This window comes from Corvus cornix, chromosome 27 (assembly GCF_000738735.6).
Source record: "Corvus cornix cornix isolate S_Up_H32 chromosome 27, ASM73873v5, whole genome shotgun sequence".
In the NCBI taxonomy this organism is placed as follows: Eukaryota; Metazoa; Chordata; class Aves; order Passeriformes; family Corvidae; genus Corvus; species Corvus cornix.
The window spans coordinates 4,027,417-4,051,179 of record NC_046355.1 but is presented as its reverse complement, the minus strand read 5'-3'; the positions used below and the strand labels follow the sequence as shown (position 1 = coordinate 4,051,179).

General features: G+C 51.5%; 2 protein-coding genes across 3 annotated transcripts in view; one reads left to right on the top strand and one right to left on the bottom strand.

Annotated features, from left to right (window-relative positions):
* The window catches only part of SLC2A1 (solute carrier family 2 member 1), a 13,164-nt gene extending 6,000 nt beyond the window's left edge, over window positions 1–7,164 (top strand). The window contains exons 3-11 of one of the 2 annotated variants that reach the window (XM_039565742.1): window positions 2,243–2,403; window positions 2,550–2,790; window positions 3,141–3,303; window positions 3,383–3,570; window positions 3,662–3,766; window positions 3,867–3,968; window positions 4,200–4,403; window positions 5,431–5,622; window positions 6,311–7,164. In XM_039565742.1, coding sequence (XP_039421676.1) covers window positions 2,243–2,403; window positions 2,550–2,790; window positions 3,141–3,303; window positions 3,383–3,570; window positions 3,662–3,766; window positions 3,867–3,968; window positions 4,200–4,403; window positions 5,431–5,622; window positions 6,311–6,313 — 1,359 coding nt within the window. In that variant the 3' untranslated portion in view covers window positions 6,314–7,164. Of the gene's footprint in view, window positions 1–2,242; window positions 2,404–2,549; window positions 2,791–3,140; window positions 3,304–3,382; window positions 3,571–3,661; window positions 3,767–3,866; window positions 3,969–4,199; window positions 4,404–5,430 lie in introns of both variants that reach the window. The other variant, XM_039565741.1, reaches the window with a different exon arrangement.
* On the bottom strand, window positions 6,894–23,763 carry ZMYND12 (zinc finger MYND-type containing 12). The gene is made up of 8 exons (XM_010413960.3): window positions 23,582–23,763; window positions 22,220–22,361; window positions 17,040–17,211; window positions 15,523–15,692; window positions 13,433–13,555; window positions 12,486–12,606; window positions 10,817–10,962; window positions 6,894–9,512 (listed from the first exon to the last, which is right to left on the bottom strand). Exons 1-8 carry the CDS (start codon window positions 23,662–23,664, stop codon window positions 9,393–9,395), a joined length of 1,077 nt encoding a protein of 358 aa, XP_010412262.1. The 5' UTR covers window positions 23,665–23,763; the 3' UTR covers window positions 6,894–9,392.

Genomic DNA, 23,763 nt, shown 5'->3' with positions numbered 1-23,763 from the left:
ACCGTGCCTGGGAGACAGGCAATGGAGCAGTGTTTGAACCGTTGGAGCTGGGAAATCCCTGGGATTGCACTGAGGAGCTGCTCCCTGGCATCTGCCCTCATTTTCCCAAGCTCTGGCACTGTGGGAAGCAGGAATGCTGTGATCACCACCCTGGTCAGAGCCCATCCCAGGAGTTTCCCTGGACTGAAGGATTTTTCTTCATCCTCTCACAGCTGGCTGCTCTGGGTGACATGGGCAGGGATCAGCTGTGAGCTTCCCATGGCACTGAGCTCCTGTGCCCGCAGTCCCCAGCAAATCCAGACTCTCCTGATGGGTGTTGCCACAGTTTTCCTCATGATTTTGGGTATGAATCCCTGGGGCTCAGGCCAGGAGGAGTCACGTGGTGCAGGACAAGTCACCTGTGTTGGGTGGAAGGATTTGGGATTCTCCATGTGGGAGCATGAAGGCAGATGGGATGAGGGTCGTCCTGGGCAGCAGGATGTGCTGGACACAGGGGGTCATCCCAGCTTTAAGAATGGGGACACATAAAGTGTGGGTTTTGGATAGGGACATGTTACTGTGCAGGACTGGAATGCATTGGAATTGGGATGGGGGTGCATTGGGATAAACTGGGGCACAGGATTGGGATGCAGGATGGGGATGCATGGAGGTGCAGGACTGGGACAGGAATGCCTCAGGATGCACTGGGGCACAGGATGGGGATGCACTGGGATAAACTGGAGTGAAAGGTCGGGATGAGGATGCACAGGGATGCAGAGTTGGCATGGGGATGCACTGAGATGCATCCAAGCACAGGATTGCACTGGTATTGGGATTCATGGAACTGCAGGATGGGGATGCATCACAATGCTCAGCTGAAAAGGGGGGGAAAAGCCCCAGTTTTAGGGACAACAATTTTTTTTTTCCACCCATCTCCCTTTAAACCCATTTTTCATCCCTTTCTCTGCCCCAAAAAATACTGGACTCTTCAAAGCATCCCTTTTTTCAGGAGGAAGGGGGCAGGAGGGGGTGTTATTTTCAGAGATCCCCTGGCTCTACTGAGAGCCTGAGCCAGCCCAAACTTCTCCAATAATCCAATCAATTATTTATTTTGGGGATGTTGGGAAAAGGGGGGAAAAGCATCCAAACCTCCAGGTGAAACAGAAGGGAACAAAATCACTTAAATATGGCAACTCTAATGGTTTTCTTTTTCCTTTGGAAAAGGAACAACTCAGAAAAATAATACTACTGGGACTTGTATCCGGTGCAGTGTGAATTTCTTGTGCTGTCTCTGCCAGGGCTCCTGTTTGGGCTTGGATGGATGGGAAAAGTGGAAAGTGAAGCACGATGGTGTAAACAGTGAATTGGGAGTTGAACCTTTCAGAACAGCAGAATCTTGGAGCCACCTGAGGCCCAGCAGAGCAGGGAATCTCTGCAATTTCTGCTCCTTCCAACTTGGGTTGGTGGGGTGTTATGGAACCCTTTGCTTTGGTGGTTTGGGGATGACTGACCCTTAAATCATGGTATTATGAAGGATTCGGGTTGGAAGGGACCTTTAAAGGGTCATTTAGGCCATTTCCCAGCCATGGGCAGGGACGGGAAGTTGGTGAAGCTACCAGTGATGGGCTGGCTTTAAAAATACATTAAAAGTGTACAAAATGCATATAAATGTATATATTTTGTATATAAGTGTATACTTTTTGTGTATAAAAATATACCAAACTTATATAAAATCATCAAAAATTTATATAAAACCCCCTAAAATTCACAAACCAGGCTGTTCTTAGTGTTTAAAACCAAGGCCTGTGTTGGGTGTTGGCATCACAGTCCTGCAGAACCATGGCAGAGATTGTGTGTTATGGAATTCTTGGGGGAAAAAACCTGGAAATCCAGCTCCGGGAGTATCCAAGGGGATGGGAACTGCCCTGTGTTCCTTCCCTTCCTCTGCGGGGCTGGCACATCTCTGCCTCCTGCCCTGCCCTGGGGAGCAGCGTGACCTCCCTGTGCCCGCCCGGCGAGTTTTGGCAGCGCAGTCTCTCCCTCTCTGGGCAGGGTGAGTCCAGAACCCGTCCGGCTGCATTTCCCCCACGTATCCCAGCAGGTTCCCTCCCTTGGGCTGGAGTCGAGCCTCGACCGGCGGCTCTGGTGATGGTGACGCATTGTCTTGTGAGCCGCGGTGGCCGTGGGGACTCGTCCCTCTGGTGGCACGGCTGAAGCGGGGGCGGGTTTGATGCGTGGTTTGGTTTCTCTCCTTGTTTTCCAGGTGATTGAGGATTTCTACAACCGCACGTGGCTGTACCGATACCAGGAGCCCATCAGCCCTGCCACCCTTACCACGCTCTGGTCCCTCTCTGTTGCCATCTTCTCTGTCGGGGGCATGATTGGCTCCTTCTCTGTGGGTCTCTTTGTCAATCGCTTTGGAAGGTGAGCTCTGAGCCTGCTGGATCCCTGGTGGATCACTCAGTGGGGAGGTTGTGCTGCCTCACCCCACCCTGGCATTCCAGGACTGCCAAGGGCTGATGTTTGGGTTCTCCTGGTGTTCCTCATCTCTCTCCTCCATCCCTCTCCAGACGCAATTCCATGCTGATGTCCAACATTCTAGCCTTTGTGTCAGCTGTCCTCATGGGCTTCTCCAAGATGGCTTTTTCCTTTGAGATGCTCATCCTTGGCCGCTTCATCATCGGCCTCTACTCTGGCCTCACCACGGGTTTCGTGCCCATGTACGTGGGTGAGGTGTCCCCCACTGCCCTGCGGGGGGCCTTGGGGACCTTCCACCAGCTTGGCATTGTCCTGGGCATCCTCATTGCACAGGTGAGCACTGGAGAATGTTTTGGGGGGGGGGGGGGGTGTTCCCCCTTTTTTTTGATCCTGACACTCATCAGGGCCTGCAGGGATGAGGTGCTGTGGATCTGCACAGCCTTTCAGGTGGAGCTGGGATGGGAGGGGTGGAACTGGAGCTCAGCAGGAGCAGGGTTGCTGTGGGATCTGAAGGTTTGGGATGGGCAGCATCAGGATGTTGACATCTGTTGGCCACCTGGAAGCAGCAGAGGAGTCCCTCCAATGGATGTCCCAGCTTGGAGTGCACCATGAATTGCAGAGTTGTGTCCAACCAGGACTCTTCCAGCTGGGTTGGGTGGCTCAATCCCTCTTCTCCTCCTCAGGTGTTTGGTTTGGACTTGATCATGGGAAACGACTCTCTCTGGCCACTGCTGCTGGGCTTCATCTTCGTTCCTGCCCTGCTACAGTGCATCATCCTGCCCTTTGCCCCCGAGAGCCCCCGGTTCCTGCTAATCAACCGCAACGAGGAGAACAAAGCTAAGAGTGGTGAGTGACTCCTCCACAGGGCCCATCCTGGCACTCCGGAGGGTCCTCGGCATCTCCTGACCCCACCTCTCCTTCTCAGTCCTCAAGAAGTTGCGGGGCACAACGGACGTGAGCAGCGACCTGCAGGAGATGAAGGAGGAGAGCCGGCAGATGATGAGGGAGAAGAAGGTCACCATCATGGAGCTGTTCCGCTCACCCATGTACCGCCAGCCCATCCTCATCGCCATTGTCCTGCAGCTCTCCCAGCAGCTTTCAGGGATCAATGCGGTGAGTCTGGGTGGGATCTGAATGCCAGGGGTCGGCTTGGTTCACCCAGAGCTCCAGGACCTGACTTGTGGCACCTCCATGCCCTTTGTAGGTCTTCTACTACTCCACCAGCATCTTTGAGAAGTCGGGGGTGGAGCAGCCTGTCTACGCCACCATTGGCTCTGGTGTGGTGAACACAGCCTTCACCGTGGTCTCAGTGAGTTTTGGGGCCTCCCAGGGTCTCTCCAGGGAAGGTGGGAGAAAGGGGCCTTTCCTGCAAGCTGGAGAGGTGCTGATGGGCCATGTCCATCCCACAGCTGTTCGTGGTGGAGCGAGCCGGGCGCAGGACCCTGCACCTCATCGGGCTGGCAGGGATGGCTGGATGTGCCATTCTCATGACCATCGCCCTCACACTGCTGGTGAGTGCTGGGGAGGCTGGGAGGAGGAGGTTGAAGAGGGATGGTTGGAGTGGAGGAATGACTTATTCCTCCTTGAGGTGATGGCTGAGCACTCAGTTCCCATTGTCACATCTCTCCTGAGCTCCCAGAATTCCAGTTTCCAGCTCATGGCTCCTCTGCCAGCACCAGCTGAGGTGTCCAGGTGACGTGTTCCCTTCATGGCACTGACCTTCTCCCTTTCCCTTGGCCTAGGACCAAATGCCCTGGATGTCCTACCTCAGCATTGTGGCCATCTTTGGGTTTGTGGCCTTCTTTGAGATCGGCCCAGGCCCCATCCCATGGTTCATTGTAGCAGAGCTGTTCAGCCAAGGCCCCCGTCCCGCTGCTTTCGCCGTGGCTGGGCTCTCCAACTGGACCTCCAACTTCATTGTGGGAATGGGCTTCCAGTACATTGAGGTAATCACGGCTGGAATACTGGGGGAGGGGGGGGTGTGACTGGGGATACAGGAATCTGGGAGTCCCAGGGGATCCCAGGAATCCTCCAGGGGAGTCTCAGTTCCACCCTTTGAGGCTGTGTTGGTTCAGGGTGGATCCAGATCCCAGTTCTGGATCAGGGACGGAAAGAGTGTCCAGCTGGATCCCCATGCCAGACTTCAGTGCAGGATCCCATTGCTGGACCCTGCTGCCAAATCCAAATCCCGGGTCTGGTTGCTGGTTCCTGGTGCTGGATCACGTTGCCAGATTTTGGTGTGGTGTCCTGGTGTCAGATCTTGGTGCCAAATCCTGCTGCTGGATCCCAGTGTTGAATTCCAGGGCCACATCCTTGAGTCCTAAAACCTGGGCTGAGGTGGTTTGGTTGGGTTAAGGTCCCTTGGGAAGGAGGACTTGAGCTGGAACTGGACTCAGTGTTCCTTATGAAACTTGAGATGTTCCTTGAAAGGAGGACCTGGGTCTTGGATGGCCATGGCAGGTGTGGGCAGGGTGGTACCAGCTGATCCTTCAGCCATGGCCCATCGCTCTGAGTCCAGAGAGGGGAACAGGGCTGGGGAAGGGGCTGGAGCACCAGGAGCAGCTGAGGGAACTGGTGGGGCTCCACCTGGAGAAAAGGAGGCTCAAGGGGGACCTTCTGGTTCTCCACAACTCCCTGACAGGAGGGGGCACCTGGCAGGAGTCAGGCTCTGCTCCCAGGAAACAAGGGACAGGAGGAGAGGAAAGGTCCCCAAGCTGTGCCAGGGGAGGTTTAGATTGGATATTGAGAAAATTTCTTCATGAAAAGGGTGGTCAGGGAGGTGGTGGAGTCACAATCCCTGGAAGTGCTCAAAAACATGTGGATGTGGCATTTGGGGACATGGGTTAGGGGTGGATCTGGCAGTGCTGGGTTGGTGGTTGGACTTGATCTTGGAAGGCTTTTCCAGCCTCAACAACTCCATGATTCTGTGACCTCCATCCATGCACTCACGTCCCCCTTTCCCTTCAATCCCAGCAACTCTGCGGCTCCTACGTCTTCATCATCTTCACGGTGCTGCTCGTGCTCTTCTTCATCTTCACCTACTTCAAGGTGCCGGAGACCAAAGGCCGGACCTTCGACGAGATTGCCTCGGGCTTCCGGCAGGGTGGGGCTGGCCAGAGCGACAAGACCCCGGACGAGTTCCACAGCCTGGGCGCTGACTCGCAGGTGTAACCGGGACCCCCGGCACCACCGCCCCCCGAATCTGGGGGGACTTTTTAAAACACTTTGTACAGACCCCAGGCAGGAGGGAGTGGGGGGGGTCCGGCTCCGATGCCCCTTCTCCAGCCTCCCCCAGTGGTTTATTGGGGACAGACTGACCTATTTTATTATAATTTTTTTTTCTGCTAGAAATGATTTTTATTTTATTTTTTAGCTGGTTTTGCGTCCAAGATTTCAAAGCCAATAGGTGTTTTATAAACCCAGCCATGCAGCCTCCACCAGCAGGAGGGCAATTCCCTGTTTTTTATTAACGATGCAATAGTTATTTAACAGAAAATCACATAGAGGAAGTTTTTTAAAAGCTGGAAACTTATTTTTTAACATTCTAATCATAGAGGAAAAAAATCACATAAATTGACTAAATCTAATATTTTTTTAAAAAAAAACTACCAAGAAAATGAGTCATTTTTTTAAAGTCTCCTTGATTTCAAGCCCCGCAGTGGGTTTGTGGACGGGGACCTCCCGCCCGGGGCAGCGTGGAGGACGGAGCCGTCCGGATGGATCGGTTGGAAAGGTCAATCCCTTGCCGCAGGCTCCTCTCCTTTCGCCTGAATTCCAGCTGGGAGGGGAAAATGGGAGGGGGATGTGTTCTTGTTGAATTTTGGGATTAATCTCGGCAATATTTGCCCGACAGTGAAGCGCCAGCGGCAGCCGCACATGACAACATCCCCCTCCATCACCACCCCCATCCTGGGAGTCACCAAAATCCAGCACTGCATGGATACAGCCGTTTCCTGCTCTGTGTATAGACTGGAAGATATTTATATTATATATATTTTTGTTCAATGGTTGTTAATAGTAGACATTTAAGTTATAGCATTTCTGATTTGACAAGCCAAGTACTGTAAATATTCTTGGAGTATATTCACACTGTATAATGTATACAAAAGGTACAGAAAAAGGTTATGGTTTCTATAGCAACTAAGAAAAAAAAGCTTGTACATGGTTAGGATGACTTTTGTATAGTTCTGCACTGTAGTTGTATCTATTGCACTGAATTTCAGGCTGTAGTATATTAAAGAAAAAAAATACACATGAGAAATACTGTCCTTTTCAAACAAAACTGAAAACACACACACACAAAAAAAAAAAAGCATTTCCCTGAGTGCAGCTGGTGTGGGAGCTCCTGGCACATTCCCAAAGCCACAGGGAGGGTTGTTTTTTTTTTTGTTTGTGTTGGGTGGGTTTTTTTTGTTGTTGTTGTTTGTTTGTTTTTGTTTTTTTTTTTTTTTTAATAGTATCTTTTTTTTAACTTATTTGTCTGGTTTGGAAGTGATGACACTTGACCACACGTGAAAGAAAAATAAAGGTTGGGGGTGGGGGGAGTAAAATAAATCTCTTCAAAAATGCCCGTGCTCAGCTGGTTGTGGCACAGCTGCGCCAAGCTGTGGGGGTGTGTGTGGTTTTTTTTAAGCAAATCCCTGCAGTCAAGTGCTAAGGGGAAGGTGTGTGGTGTGAACAATAAAGGAGAATGTGAGCAGCCACCCAGCCCCGGTGTCCTGTGCCTTTATTTCTTGGAGCCAGACTTTCCCTGCCCTGCCAGGGGTGGGGGGGGTTCTGGGAGTGCGTGTCCCTGCAAAGCTTTTTCCACCACGGGAACGACTCACCTGGTTGCAAAATACCTGCTCTGGGTGTACAACCTGATTTTAATTGCCTGGAGCAGCCTGGGCTGGGATCACGGGGGTGCCCTGGCTGGAGCTGTCCTGCCCTGTGGATCCCAAACCTGCTCCCCTGGCCTGGGACAGAGCTTTAGTCATGCCACGAGCACCTGAGCAAGGGCAGGGAGGGAGGAGGTTGCTGCTGCTCTGTGGATTTGGTTTTTTTCACCTTCAGCTGCGAAGGTGCCAAGAACTGCAAGCCCAAACACTTTCGGGCAAAGAAATGCTGATCTTGGTCACTTCAGGCTTTTTTCTATTTATTGAAGCAGCTCTTTGCCCTGCAGGGTGCACACTGGGCATGGCTGTTGCAGTGTCTTTTACAGCTCCCCAGAATGTTCTGTGCCCAGAGCTCCTTTCCTCACTCTGCTGTTTCATTCCTGGCTCCAGGAGATGCTCAGCCCTGCACAACCTTCATTTCCAGGCTGGGTTTGTTTTGTTGAACATCCAGAGCAGCCACATGGTCCCACAGGCTCAGCCTGGGAGCACTGGAAGGATTACAGCCATGACCAAGCTCCAAATCCCTGGTGACCCAAATCCCTGTGCCCTGGGGCACCCCCAACATCCCCCGCCCCACAGAGGTGGTCATTCCAGCCCCTTCCAGCACTCCCACTCCATGGAGATGACCATTCCAGCCCCTTCCAATATCCCCCACCCCATGGAGGTGGTTATTCCACACCTGATGAGGTGGAGAAGCCACCAGCATCTCCCACAGGAGTGTTGGGAGGTCTCCTAGCCCTTCCCCAGGCCTGTGCCGTGCACCCCGAGCAGCCTTATCCCACCCCCTGGAATGGAACGTGGCTGAACTTGCGCTTTTCCAGCAGCAGCAATCCCTGCTAATTGCTCAGGCCCCAGCTTGACGAAGCATTTACAAAGCACACTTGATTCCAGCCCAACTTGGCGAGGCAATTAAATACTCTCATAAATCCTCCTGAAGTAAATGAGCCTTAATCGCAGCTCAGGGCTCAGCCTGGCACAGGCCAAGATTCCCTTCTCCCCTTTCCCAGCTGTGAGGGATCAGGAGCTCCGGTGGCTGCACCGTGCTTCCCATACTCCCCATGGCCTCTGGAGCCTTCTGGTGGCTGGCCCTGCTCTGGTGTCCTTGTCCCTCCCCAGCAGGGTCACCTCTGTCCTGAGGGGTCTCGCTGCTCCCTGGGGCAGGAGCCAGCTGGGAATGGGCCTTGGGGTGGCACCAGCACCAGAGGCTGGTGGCAGATCCAAGGGGATGTCAGCTCTCTGCCAGAAGGAAACTACATCTCCTTTAGGTTAGAATGCCCAGTTGCAGCCTTTTCACTCTTTCCCTCAACACTGCTTACAGTCCCTCATGCCTCCCATGGTCCCTCCTGGATGGAAATACTTCCTGTGGAACTTCTACCCATGGAAGTGGAACAAAGGAGTCTCTCAGTGCCCAGAGCTATGAGAAGCTCTGCAGAAAGAGAAAATTCTGAGCACCTGCCCTAGTGGAAGGTGTCCCTGCCCATGGCAGAGGGTGAAGCGGGATGAGCTTTAAGGTCCCTCCCATCCCAAACCAGCCTGGGATTCTCTGGAAATTGGTTTGGAGATGGAGGGGCTCTGCAGGGAGCTGCAGTGCCTTGTCAAGGCCAACCAGGTCCCTGGGAGCAGGTGTCTACCACCCCAGCCCTTCCCTGTGTTCCTCTCCTATCCCTCCATGGGATCTCCCTCACCAAACTGGCAAGCAAAGCCAGGAAACCAGTAAGAAACACACCTGAGCTCATCTTGGCTCCTGGACAACCACCATGACACTGTGAGAGGCTGTTTGCTTATTCCCAACCTGGCCAATAAATTATTAATTCAGTGTGTTCATGGTGCTTTTGTTTCTCATCCTGGTGCTGTTACTCCCTGAGAGGTTACAGAGGTGGAGCAGCACATGAAGAGTAACTCAGACCAAAATGTTTATTTTCCAAACAGTTTGGGACAGCCAGGGATGCAGCTGGAAAGAGGCAGCAGCAGGAAGGACCAAGGGCTTGTGACACTCGTGGTGTTCAGGTAACCGGGTAAGAGAGAACCTGGCCAAACACCTGGGTCTGGCAGAGCCAGTTTTTATGTGGTGTGGGAAAACTGGGCATTAATCAACTCCAGCAGGTGACCAATGGTTTCTAGAGAGTCTTGCTGGGGCAGCTGCTTGGCCAAGTCAAAGGCTTTCATCCCCACCTCCTGGGCCTGGAATGGGGCAGAAGAGACATCCAGGAATTGTCAGGAATCTGGTTTTTGTCACAGGGTAGTTAAATACCTGCTGAGGCTCAGGGCAACCTGGAGCAGATCCAGGCTCCCTTTTCGAGGTGACCTGTACAAGCTGCTTTACAGGAGAGCCTAAAGCTGCCAGCAGATCCCATATTTAGGATCCAGTGGTGCAGACAGGAGATTACTGACCCCAGCCCCCCGTGCTGGACATCACCTCCTGTCTAATACAGCTCCTCTGAACAATCCCGAAGCTATGAAAAAAACCAGCTGCACTGACTCTGAACGAAGTCCTTCATTTCTCTTGATAAGGAACTAAATCAATTCCCTTGGTAGCTCTTCCAGGGATCAGACACTCTCACAGTTATAAAGCTTTGTCTTTTTTCTAATTTGAATTTGTTTGTGTTTCCCAAATACTCCCATAGTTGTGGCTTTCTATAATACAATGGAGAGACCATTAGTATTTCAACACAGTATTTTTCACCATCTGTATTTTCACTCCCCATAACCCAGGCTGAAGAAACCCGGGGTTTTGAGCTCTGATCCCAAACAGATGGGCCTGATTTCCAGATGGTTTCTGCTCAGCACTTCCTCAAAATCAATTCTTGGTAAAGCACAGAAGTTACCAGTCACCTGTGAATTTTTTAGCCAGAAAGATTCAGGAATGCAGATTCCAAACTGGAATTACAGACTCCAATAGACTGAACTTTGAACTCAGGGGAATCTGGCTAAAGAACAGGTCCGTGAGCCCCAGGTGTTGCTCTCCGTGTAACCCCTGAGCTCAGGTCTAAAGGCAGCTATACTGCCAGGATAGCCCAGATAAAGGATGAATGCAGAAAATGTGGATAACTCCAGCATCCACTGGCCTGGCAGAGACCAAAACACATCCGCCAGGACTGTCAGCCTTGACAGAGTGCAGATCACAGAACCATGGAATAGTTTGGCTTGCAAGGGACTTTAAAGCTGATCTCATGTCCCATGGCAGGGACATCTTCCACTGTCCCAGGTTGCTCCAAGCCCCATTCAATTGGGCCTTGGACACTTCCAGGGATGGGCTGGCCACAGCTTCTCTGGGCACCCTGTGCCAGGGCCTCACCACCCTCACAGGGAAGGATTTCCTCCCAATATCCCACCCAAACCGTTGGTTTGAGAGCTACAAGGCACTTTGTCCTCAGTCACCACCACTGTGGGCTCAGGAGAGGTGCTGGGGAACAAGAGGTCCAGGAGATAGGATGACCCCCAGGGCAGTTGACCAATTCTCCTGAACCTTTTCAGACACAACCTACCTTGGCTAAATCCAGGCCCAGGTAGTGGATCATGGCCAGGGCATGCAGGACTCGGGCTGTTTCCCTGGGATGATGCAGTGGTCCCTCTTCCCGGACCTTCAGCACCGCCCACAGCACCCGTGTTCCTTCCTCACGCTGGGCTTTGGCTGCATGGAGAAAGAAATGATCCTGATGGATGGATTTGTGCAATAGAATACATTCAAAACTGCCCAACTGGCTCTTCTGGACAGCAAAGTATTTCTACTACAAACATCAACATGGTCTGAGGGTGGGGAGGCCCTGGCACAGGGTGCCCAAAGAAGCTGTGGCTGCCCCATCCCTGGAATTGTCCAAGGCCACATTGGATGGGGCTTGGAGCAACCTGGGACAGAGGAAGGTGTCCCTGCCCATGGCAGGGGGTGGAATTAGGTGAACTTCAAGGTCCTTCCCACCCAAACCAGCTGGGATTCTATGATCCCAGCTTCATGCAAATTCCATGCCCTTGAACAGGACTCCTTTCATCCAGTCACTGTTTTTGTTGATCAGCCTTTAGAGAGGATGTGGAGTCACAACAGCTGCAGGAAAAGAACTACTTTTCTACTCCTGTCACACCAAAGATGGTCTCCTGTAGCCCTGCCTTGGTGTTCTTCCTACTCTGGGAACGCCTGATGGAGGTAGTGCCAGGAAATGGGACTTACAGAAATGTTTCTCTTATAATCACAGAATCCCAGACTGCTTTGGGTTGGAAGGCACCTTAAAGACCATCTCATTCCAACCCCCTGCCACGGGCAGGGACACCTTCCACTTCCAGATCAGGTTGCTCCAAGCCCTGTCCAACCTGACCTTGAACATTCCAGGGAGAGAAATTGTTATTCCCATTCCTGACAATGTCCTTATTAGCACAGATGGTAGAAAGGAGCCAAGAACCAGAGTCTGGTCTGGCTTCAGTGGAGCCTGAGGTAGTACCAGGGGCACACTGATGCTTTCTGCACCTTTACGTGCCAGTGAGAAACTCCCCAGCCTTTCCCTCAAGAGTACTTTCCTGATTAATACATCCAATTATCTGTACAGGCTATTCCACCATGTCCTACTGCTCCAGAGGGGAGCTGTAGCCCCTCCCAAGTGAGGTGAAATGTCACATCCATTATTAAAGGAAGACGGAGGAACTGCAGAGAAATGAGAATGTTCAAGTATCAGATTGCACCAGGAGAGGTTTACTTTGAATATTAGAAGGGATGTAAAGCATTGGAACAGGCTGCCCAGGGTGGAGTCACCATGCCTGGAAGTGTCCAGAAAACATGTGGATATGGCATTTGGGATGTGGGTTAGTGGTGAACAGGACAGTGCTGGAGGAATGGTTGGACTTGATGATTTTAAAGGTCCTTTCTAACCCAAATGATTCTATGATTCCATGGATCAAATCTTGCTTTGCTCCAGTCAGTGCCAAGGGAGCTGTGAAACGGAGAATGCAAACAGAAAGGGCAAAGCTGGGTTTCCACGGCACACTCTCACTCCTGAAGTGGCCTGTGGCAATCTGCCAAGCACCAACATCAAGAACACTTGGCATTCCCATTAAATTCAGCCTCTGGAAACACCATGCCAACCCCAACACTGCCAACATGATCTGTAGGGTGCAGGGACTCTTTAACCCCCCACTTCTCAAAGGTTTTGGAGCAATAGCAGCTCTTACTCATCCCATCCTCGATGCCTTCCTCATCCTCAGAGAAGGGCGATGCTTCCACGTGGGCCTGGAGCGCTCGCTGGTGCCTGTGAAGGGTGCTCAGCAGCCAGTCATGCCAGAGGCTACTCACCTGGCAGGAAGCATGGGAATTATTTCACTCCTGTGAATCCCTGGTATTCAGTTGTTCTCCAAACAATGTCCCTGCACGGCCCATCCCCTCTGAGTGCCTGCGGGTCACTGAGCTAGGCTGGATGTTCCTGGACGGATTGCACCACTCCTCTCCCACACAGCCCCAGCTGGAATCCCTCACTTCTCCAGTTGATTAGGGATTTTCACCTAACTTGAACAAATCTAACCAAAATACTCTAACCAAATCTAACCAAAAGCTAGTTGAGTTGAAGATTGTGATAGGAATGGTGGTGGATTTTGCAGCTCCCAGCACCTTATTTCCACAAAAATTGATTTAAACAAATAAAAGCTCGTTTTTTTCAGTTATTAAATCAAGTAGATAATTATTACTTTCCTAGCTTGATCAATCCATTCTGAAAATCTTTTATCAGTGTGACTTTTCACTGATTCCCAGTGTAAATTTTAGGTGACTTGTTTGTATCCCACTCTTCCCTGGCTTTAGTAACTCCTCAGAGACCCTCTGTGCTGGTGGGACTCTAACCTCTGGCACAGGGAATTTGGTAGCAAAGCTGTTTTTTGACAAGGTTTGGCTGCCCAAACTGAAGACAGTTTATTAAGAATTTTGAACTGATTACAGGATTAATGTCTCCTGGTTTTAACTCAGAGAATTATTTAAGTACAAAAAGGGTTTCTGGGATTGATCCTTAAAGGTAACACTGACACTTGATATAGTCATCATCTCTTTAAAGGGAAATGGAAAAACCATTGGAAAGAGTACCAAAAAAAGCTGAGAAAAACTCAAGAGGATGATTTTTGGTCCTACCAACCTCAGTATAGAGCGAGTTTGCTGCATCCATTTTATTCTGGCGGAAGAAAATGTTGGCCATGTGGAAGTACCCTCCAGAGACCTCAACAGAATTAAGTCCAAACTCAGCAGTAGCCAGGTAAACCTGAAATCAATATTAAACAAAAAATAAACCCCAGAAGGTTCATGTTCATGTCAAACCTGGGAAGTTTTTCAGTGTGGATTAATAATATTGCAAATGTTCAGGGCAGATTATAGCTGTTAGTGATTGGAAAATGTGATACTTAAAAGCTGGTTTTGGGGGGTTATATAAAGGAATGAAGTACTAAAAACTCTACTTGGGGGTTATCCATAGGAATGAGGTACTAACAAGCTGTATTTTGCGGGGGGTTATCCATAGGAATAAGGTATAAAAACTCTGTATTTTGGGGTTGTCCATGGGAATGAGGTCCTTGAGAACCGTATTTTGGGGTTTATCCATAGGATCCATAGGAATATACTTAGCTCACAGAGTTCATCCATAGGAACATACTAAAAAGCTGTATTTTGGGACTGATCCATGGGAATGCAACACCCTAAATCCCCTCTGTCTGGGGCAGAGGCACCTGCTTGGTTCATTGTCTAAAGCCCAGGGCAGGATTCCCCCCCTCTCCCCCTCTTCCTGTGCCACCTCTCCCAAAGCCCATCCTGCTGCTTTCCCAGCCCCCAGACAAGCCGGTTCTTCCCTGGGAGCCCTGGAGGATCAGTGGGAAGGCAGTGGAGCATTCCAGCTATTCTGAGCTGGCGTGTGACTCTCAGCAGATCCCAGACACGCAGCTAAGGTCCAGGCAGGTCCTGAACTTGCTAAGAGCAAAAAAATTCTTACCTGGTGCCCTTTCAGGCACCACATTTAGGGAATCTAAAAAAAAAAAAAAGAAAAAGGATTTTGGCAATCTCCCAAGCCTTTTGGGAGACTCCTGTGCAGGATTCTCAAATTCCCAAAGGGTTTTTAGACTAAGCAGAGACAAGTTTGTGTGTTATAATAGAAAGGGTCTAATTCTTCTCCCTTTATGTCATCATTTATACCCACACAAAGCCACTATCAAATTCCACAGGAGTGGGGATACATCACTCCGCACTGGATAAATTTAGTCTACATAGGACAGAAATAGGATGTGGAGAAGTTCATCTGGCTTTGGAGGATCAAATGACAGGCAAAGCATCCTCAGGAACATAGCTGGCAATGACCACTTCCAATGTAACAAACTGTTTTCATGGTTAAAGAGGTAGAATTGGAGACAACGTCATTGAACCAGATACCGAAATAGGGAAGTAATGCATTAATTAAATAATGGGTGACAGACCTGGGAAAGTATTGAGGGAAATAACAGCCAGAATGTAAATTATCTGTGGAATAAAAGGCAACTCCATCAGTTTGGGGCAGGAATGTCTGGGCATCTCAGCACTGTAATGAAGCTGATGGAGAAATTTATAGGGAGAAGCAGTAAAGACAAGGAATGCAAGAAACATATGAGGAGTGGCTGAGGGAGGCTCAGCCTGGAGCAAAGGAGGCTCAGGGGGGACCTTCCGGTTCTCCACAACTCCCTGACAGGAGGGTGCAGCCACGGCAGGGGGTCAGGCTCTGCTCCCAGGGAACAGGAGGAGAGGAAATGGCCTCAAGTTGTGCCAGGTGAGGTTCAAGTAAGGATATCGGGAAAAATTCTTCATGGAAAGGGTGTTCAAGTATTGGAACAGGCTGCGCAGGGCAGTGGTGGAATCACCATCCCTGGAGGTGTTCAAAAAAATGTGTGGACGTGGCACTTGGGAGACCTGGGTTAGTGGTGGACCTGGCAGTGCTGGGGGAATGGTTGGACTTGATAATCTTGGAGGGCTTTTCCAACCATAGTGATTCCATGATTTTTTTGTCACTTCACGGGAATAGGGGTAACTGGCAAAACACATCTTTAGCTCACACATGGATCCACAGGTGTCTCAGATCTATCCAGTTCAGGTAATGTAATGTGAACCCTCTCAAGATCCCAAATCTGCCTGCTGGCATTTCTGTATCAATGTGGGAGGAGAGAAAGAATTGAAATGGAAGTGTTGCTTGTTCCTGTACTCCAAGGGACTTACATCATTGGCCAGGTGATACAAAGCCTGGTCCAGGTTTCCTTCAGCAACAGAGAAAAGCCCCAGCCCACGGTGTAACTTAGACTGAAGAGCAGCACTGCAGTCTGGGGTTTGGAGGATGATCCACCGGGCTTGGGAGAGATACTTGGCTGCCTGTCGGAGACGGCCAGTGCCTGGAATGACATGTAGGAATAATCAGGGGAATAAGGAGGATAAGGAGCATTTTTTAAACAGGAAAGTCAGAGAACACTGCTGGCTGTCCCTTTGGGGTAGCTTGATATGGAGCTGCAATTTGGGGATTCCCCACTTCTTTCACAAGTGCTTCTGAGTTGCCCAGGTGTCTAAAGTCTCATTTACAGACAGGTGAATGTGTAGAGAACGCCAAAAGGAGCCAGAAGCCACAAAATTCCGGACTGATTTGGATTGGAGGGGACCTTCAAGCTCATCCAGTTCCACCCCCTGCCATGGACAGGGACACCTTCCACTATCCCAGGGTGCTCCAAGCCCTGTCCAACGTGGCCTTGGACACTCCCAGAGATCCAGGGGCAGCCACAGCTTCTCTGGGCACCCTGTGCCAGGGCCTCACCACCCTCACAGCCAAGGATTCCTTCCCAGCACCCCATCTGACCCTGCCCTCTGGCAGTGGGAAGCCATTTCCCCCTTGTCCTGGCACTCCAGACCCTCATCCAAAGTCCCTCTCCAGCTCTCCTGGAGCCCCTTTAGGCCCTGGAAGGGGCTCTGAGGTCTCCCTGGAGCTTTCTCTTCTCCAGGTGAACACCCCCAGCTCTCCCAGCCTGGCTCCATGGCAGAGGGTCTCAATCTCTCTGGAACACGTGGCCTAGACCAGTCCACTCTGGGCAGGCACTGATGACTCGCACCTTGTCACACTGGAATTACTCACAGGATTTTTTCTCCCTGCTCTCACCACGCCATTTAGACAACCCCTGAGCCAGCTCCGTTGCGCCAGCGGAGCATTGTGCGTGCTCCTGGAATGGCAGTGATTTACAGGGATCTCTCTTGCTGGGAGAGCAGCTCCCATGCCCTCATTTGCCATGTTTTCCAAAGCACACAATGAGAAAAGGCTCTGCTCAGGCAGAGAAAGATTTGTGAATGAACCGGGGAGTTCTTCGGGTGCAATGGCCTCTGAAATGTTTGCTGGTTCCCTGAGATAAGAGCACAACCAATCACCTTCGGGAATTTAATGCTTTGGAGAGTCACCCGAGGCCACGGAGGTAAAGAACAGACTTTCATAAGGCTTCTCTTGTGGGAATTGGTGGAGAGGGAGAAGACATTTCATTTGCTTTCATTGATCTCCTGAGTGCTGAGAGATTCTTTTCCCCAGAGCCACAGAAAAGGGGTGTGAGGGGGGTGTGTGTTTGGGACGGCTCAAATCTCTGCAATGCCCTTGAGGCAGAGCAGGGCCCAGAGCTGCTCCTTCCCAGATAAATGGCAAATGGAAACCAGAAACCTGACCCGGGAGGCCTTGCCCTTGCCAGCATTCCCATGTAGACAATGCTCACCCGTGGAGGCCTCAGCCAGGAGCAGATAGATGGGCACGAGCTGCATGGAGCCAGAGCCGAACACTCTGGAGCTGAAGCGCAGTGCCTGCAGTGCTGCAGGAATTGCTTCCAGGGGCTTCCCTGCCCACACAAACCCCTGGGCTGTGCTCAACGCCACAGCAATGAGGGATTCCTGCAGGGAAACAGAGCAGGGGCAGAGTGAGAAAAGACAGGGAGAAAGGAAATCACAGAATCCCACAATGGTTTGGGTTGGAGGGACCTTAGAGCCCATCTCAACCCATCCCCTCCCATGGGACACCTTCCACTAGACCAGGTGGTTACAGATGCACAGGGTCTTTTTAAAATCGAGTTTTCAAGTTATAAAGCATCAATTGTAATGTAGTTTGTGGCTGTAATTAACAGACAGACATTAAAGCTGTCATATTAGAGCATATTAGAGTCTGGCTCCGTTCCTGCTCCGAGCAGGAACAGCTTTGGACATCCTCACAGGTCATGTGGTGTCTTCTGGGACGAAGAATCCTTTACACCTCCTGACAAGGTCTCATAAGGCTGCAGCAATAAAAGCTGTGAAGCACAGAAAACGATCATCACAAGACCAGAAAGGAGATTAGAGCCAGGGGCCCCAGCGTGACTCAGAGCCAGCCAGGCCCCGTGGTTCCAGCACGGCACATCTCCAACTGCTGGAGACACGGCCAGCGAGTGAGGAGAGAGCTCCTCACAGGGAACTGCAGCTTCATCCCACCCTCTCCTGGCTGGTCCTGGGCTGAGATTTTGTGTGCAGAGTCTGAAAACTGGTCAAAATCAGAATGTGTTACACTCACCAAATCTATCCCCAGCCGGAGTTGGTGGTGCAGCAGCTTCTGCAGCCTTTGTCAGAGTTTGTCAGAATCCGTAACTTATCCTGTATTTATCCATGTATAGCTGCTCCCTGCCTTTTGCTGTTCCTACCAGTCCACACCATTTGGCCTCTCCACTGTTAGCAGCTGATGCAATTGCCAGCTCCACAAACAGATCTTCATCCCAATGCCTGCTCCCTGCCAGGAGCTGTGCATGCTGTGCCCTTACAGGGATGCCAAGGAAAAAGCGCCAGGATCCTTGCAGAATCCCAGAATCCCAGAAAGGTTTGCGCTGGGAGGGGCCTTAAAGCTCATCTTTTCCACCCCCTGTCATGGGAAGGGACATATTCCACTAGACCAGGTTGCTCAGAGCCCCAGCCAGCCAGCTACTAACACTTCTTCATCAGCTTTTCCCAGCAGTGGTGCAGCAGGAAAGGTGCCTGAGAAGCAGTGGTGCTGCTGGAGAGCAGTGGGACCCTGAGAAAACACCAGTTCCCCCCTTTATCACCCTCTGCCACCAGCTGGGGCTGAGCTGAGCAGACACACCAATCTCAGAGCTCCTGGAGGCCAGGCTTTGGCATTTGGCTGAGCTTGACCTGCTTGGAGTGAGGCAGAGTTGTGCCATGGGTGAAGGAGCAACTCTGGGACAGCCTGTGAGTGTTTCCTGGAGATCCTGGCTCAGGTGAAGAGACACCTGTTTGGATAAATGCAATTGTGGAAGAACACAGCCCAGAGCAACAGCCCCATCTCCAGTGAGGAGAGCCAGGAGCCAGAAAACACAGCACCCATTCCTGAGCTACCAGAACATGGAGAGGGGAAAGGCAGGTTTTCCAGAGAAGCTGTGGCATCCCTGGAAATGTTCAAGGCCAGATTGGACAGGGCTTAGAGCAACCTGGGGTAGTAGAAGGTGTCCCTGCCCTTGGCAAGAGGTGGAATGAGAGGGACTTTAAGGTCTTTTCCACCCCAAACCAATTTGGGATTCTGTGAAACACAAACTATGTCCAGGGAGCAGGTGGTGCCCAGGAGAAAACCAGCATATGCTTGGGGCAGCAGCAGGAAAAGCTGGTATTTCTCAGGCTCTCTGTGCCAGTCTGGTGCAACCAGCGCAGACCCTGGTGCATGGGCATCGCCCAGATTGGCATCTGGGAGGTGCTGGAGATCGGGATCATTCTTTTTTTACTCTATTGTCAATGGTACCATCGCTGCTTCCCATGGCCTGAAACATCTGCAGTGAGGACAAGCTGGGGGTTGGACTCTGGCACAGCTTCCAGGAGGAAAAGGAAGGGCAGGAGGCAAGAGGAGCCCTGGAGCGGTGAATATTTCCGACCACAGTTCCAAGCCTTGGAGGATGGTTTCCTTTGGCCCTGAGGAGCCCTGGGGGAATAGTTCCTTTTGGCCCTGCCCTGGTTTCCCCCTTGCCCCTGGCCCTGTCACTTTGGGCTCTTTCCATGTGTGTTGCAATTTGAGGTTTCTCTGAAGGCGCTGCCACACAGTTTTTGGGGCTTGAGGGGGCTGAGGACCCCAGCTCTGCTCCAGGTGGGAGCCGGGGGTTGGGAACACACTCAGGGCTCAGTGCCACTTCCATTATTCACACTGAGGCACCAAAACTGATGGTGTGTCTGAAGAAATGAGGATTTCAGGAAGAGGGAAGGCTCCAGTGAGCTGGAGCTGAACCTACAGCCAGAGCAGTGCCGCGGCTGGCTGGGCTGGACCTTTTCCCATGCCCAGGAGCTGTGGGGAGCTGACATCACGCAGGCAGGTGAGGCTCTTCTCCAAACAGAAACTTGGAGTTCTGTCAGTTTGGAGGTGCTGTCTGCAGGCTCCCCCCTGGCTATGTTGACAGAAGCAGATTTCTATCAACAAAGCTTTGGAGCACAGATGAGGAATGAAACTCATAAAACCTCCTGGCTCCCAGCTCCCTGCTCCTTGAGCCACAGGGCATTTGGATGTGCCCAGGTTTCCCTGTGTCCTGACTGAGGCTGGAGCTCTGTGTTTTCTAAACAAACATGAGGCAGGAGTGGGTGAAGTACAGCAGAAATGTTCAAAAAGCAGCAAACCCACAGGCAGGCTTCGGGCAGAAGGTTTTTTCTCTGGTTACCATGAGACTGAAGAGCTTTTCCCTCAACTTCAAAGGCCTTTTTTGCATAGAATCCCAGACTGGTTTGGGTTGAAGGAACCCTAAGGCTCATCTCATCCCAACCCCTGCCATGGCCAGGGACACCTTCCTCTATCCCAGGTTGCTCCAAGCCCTGTCCAGCGTGGCCTTGGACACTTCCAGAGATCCAGGGGCAGCCACAGCTTCTCTTGGCACCCTGTGCCAGGGCCTCACCACCCTCACAGGGAAGAACTTTTTAAAGCACTTTTGTTAAATCTGCAATAGGAATGTGATGCAGCCAGTGAGACAAGGCACTGAATAATCTCCCCCTCTCCCAATATCTCTGAGCCAGCCCAGCCCCAACTTGGCTGTTCCAAACCCTGCCAGACAAAAAGGAACTTCCCCTCTTGCTGGGAAAGCCAGCAGATAACTGAGGGATTTCCCGTCTCCCTCCTTTCTTTGGAGAGAAGGAAAGCCAAGTGTCCCTGCACAGACCGTTCTCACAATCTATTTTATTTCAATAGGCTGGAGACAAAGGTCAAAGAGCAGATGTTGTTAAGGGTTGTTAAGGAACCTATAAAAATCCCCACTTCAGAAAAACCCTGGAGTCTGCTCTCCCCACCTTGCCCATGGAGCCATTCCCAGCCCAGGCTCCCGCTCCAGGCTGCTGTTTGCTGACCCAGTGTGAACCCCAATCAAGAGTGACTTTCTCTCCACCAGCCTCATCTTCCTGCTGTCTTTCCCTTCACCTAATTAAACCAGCAGATTAACTTCCAGCTAATGAAGGAGCACTTCCCTCAGCTGGCAGCCACGTGGCCTGTTGGAATGTATGGAGATAATTTTAGTTGCTGTAAAGTCAGTGATGTAATCAGTGTCAACATCAGTGTTCAATAGCAGGGGAGCTTCTTGGAACAGCTTCAAGCACTTCTGGATGCAAAATCCTGCCACAGCCCCGTGACACCCATTTTAACCTTCCTTGCAGGCTTTATAAAGAACAACTTAAACAGAACCTAGAACTAAGGAAGTTTCTCATTTTCCCTTTGGGACACACTGGCCTGACACACCTTCCGTGGACTTTGCTCAACAGTCTCACCTGGGATTTTCAGCCAGACAGAAGTTCCCAAACCAGCCTGTGATATCATTGCCCAATTCCTGTAAAACCAAAAGGAATCTGCTGCCTAAAGCCTGTCATGAGCTCTCACCAAGCAGAACTTTTGCCTTTGGACTTTGTCTTTCTGGAAGCTCCCAAGACAGGTGACAGAAATGAGCTGGTCCCCAAAGCCCCACAGTTGGGCCAGAAACACCTTAAAAATAATAATTCCTATAAAATTCAAGATTAGGGATGTTATTTTCAGTGGCACCATTGGATTGTTCCAAGTCCACTGCGTGCTGCCCCATTATTCTGTGTCTGGGAGTTGTTATAGAGGGAAAATTATTTCCATAGGGAGGATTTTCAGGAGCAGATGCACCTGGGTGGGTTATTTTAGCAACAATGTGGAACGGCAGCTCCTGCCACTCCATAAACAGAAAAAGAAGGAGTTGCAAACCACTGGGGCTGGAAAGGAGCTGCACATCTGCACATCCCTGAGGCCTGATGGAGATAAAAGGCTGCACTTAGTGGGAAAGGGTGTTCCAAGTTGGTCAGGAAAACAAAGGGAGGGGACTTGGTTTCTTTGCCTCTCTGCTCTGGGAAAGAGGATACCCTCCCATCAAACAGCCTGGGAGAAGCAAAGCTCAGCTGGATCCTGGACTAACCAGGGTGATGGACCAACTCCCTGGCAGGGTGGGAAATCCAGGACTGCTGCTGCCCGAGGAAGTTCAGGACACCAAATAAACACTTGGTGGAAAAGGCTGGAGGCTCAGGAGTGACAGAGAAGATAATCCCACTCCCCTTACTTTTGAGGTTTTGTTTTAAAAAAACAACCCCCAAACCTCTGCAATCAAGTCCCAAATCAACCAAGGAGGTGCCATCCTCTTCTTTGGGAGCATCCAGATGGAGGAATTCTAAAGGGGTGGATACTGTGAAGGCAAAAGCCCTGCTTGGTTTTAGGCAAGAAATTCCTTTCAGTTTTATAGGAATTGGGCAGTGACAGCCCAAGCTGCTTTGGAGACTCCTGTGTGGCTGAAAATTCCAGGTGAGCGCAGTCTGCCCCCGGTGTGTCCCACGATGTACAGCCAGGGTAGGGAGAGGAGCTGGAATTCCTTCCCTGGCAGCACTTTAAAGTTGTGCTTGTTCCTCCCGCACCCACCTGCCTCCTCAGCAGCTGCTCCTTGCCAAGTTTTCTGTCTTTTTCAGAATGGAAACAGGGCTGGGGCCCGAGGACTGGGAGGAGCAGCTGGCAGATATGGCCATGGATGCTGATCCAGTCGGTTCTCTGGTGGGAGACATCACTGGCAAAACAAGGGGAGAAGGATACTGATATTTGCTGGGATATGATGTAAGGAAAGATTATTCCCTACTGTATTTCAGGACTTTCTCCACAACAATTACCCACAGCCCCTGGGCTGTTTACAGGGCGCCCAGTACATGATATTTCCAAATGTTTCCATTCCACAGTGCTGTCCTGCCACATCTCCACAGTTCTCTGTGTTAAAATCCTTATTTAAATCACTCCCTGAACTTCTGATACAGCAAGGTTTGAGCAAGTCCCTGGGTTCCAACACTGGAAAAACAAAAACTACAAACCAACCCACACCAGGTCACTGTGGGAACAGGGAATGTTCTGGAATTCAGTGACTGCTCTGAGGGCATCTGAGGCATGTTTGTGTGACACTCCAGAGCTCCCGGCTCTGTTGCCTCCCTGATGCAGGAGCCACTGGAAGGGAGCAGGAACATCCCAGGTGAGTGTGTCTGCTCCAGTTGCTGCTGCCCTTCCGGCTGAGCTCTACCCTGGGCCCTCTCCAGGCTCCCAGGCTCCATTCTGAGTCTGGTCCCTGCCTCCTGAGCCCATCCCTGCTGGCTGAGCTTTGTCTCAGATCTCATCCCTGAGTCCTGGGCTTTGTGGAGGTTGTCCCTGTACTGAGCCTCATTCCAGGGATAATCCCTGCCTGTTGCCTATGTCCCAGACCACATCCCAAGCTTTGTCCCTGTCTCTCTGTCCTTGCTCTGTACCTGCCTCCTACGTTTCATCCTGGGCCTTCTCCACGTGTCCTGAGCCTCATTCTGTGGCTGGTTCCTGCTTCCTGGGCCTCACCCTGGGCCTTCTTCCAGTGCCCTATGCCTCATCCTGGGGCTAATGCCTGCCTCCTGCCCTGTTCCTGTGTCCCAGAACACATCCCGAACTTTAATCCTGTCTCTCAGCCCTTGCCCTGGGCCAGTCCCTGCCTCCCAGCCCTTTCTCCTGCGTCCTGAGTCTTGTCCTGGGCCTGTTCCTGCCTTTTGTGCCACATCCTGGGCCTCGTGTTCTGAGCCTTGTTGTGTCCTGCCTCTCGTCCTGTCCCAAGTCTGTTCCTGCCTCCTCCTTCCTGGGCCTCATCCTGAATCCCAAGCCTTATCCCAAGCTTTCTGCCTGTGCCTCGAGCCTCACCCTGGAGCTAATCCCTGGCCTCTGCCCTGTCCCTGTGCCCCAGACATCATCCTGCTCCCAGGGCCTCCCCCCGGAGTCTCTCACCAGTAGTAGGTGAGGCGGCAGCCGGGGCAGCGCAGCGGGGCCGTTCGGGCCCCGCACAGTTCGCAACGCGGGAGCCCCGCCATGGCCGGCCCTGAACCCTCGACGCGTCCCTGGTTACCGGGGTGACGCTTCCGGCGAGGCGGAAATACGTCACTTCCGATAAACACTAACGACAGCGCTGG

Excerpts from the sequence above, each read along its gene's own strand:
- ZMYND12 (XM_010413960.3), bottom strand. The coding sequence starts at position 23,664 with ATGGCGGGGCTCCCGCGTTGCGAACTGTGCGGGGCCCGAACGGCCCCG. Across the intron at positions 13,556-15,522 it reads TGTATCACCTGGCCAATGAT|GTTTACCTGGCTACTGCTGA; the intron begins GTAAGTCCCTTG and ends TATTGATTTCAG. Across the intron at positions 10,963-12,485 it reads AGGCATCGAGGATGGGATGA|CCAAAGCCCAGCGTGAGGAA; the intron begins GTAAGAGCTGCT and ends TTCTCCATGCAG.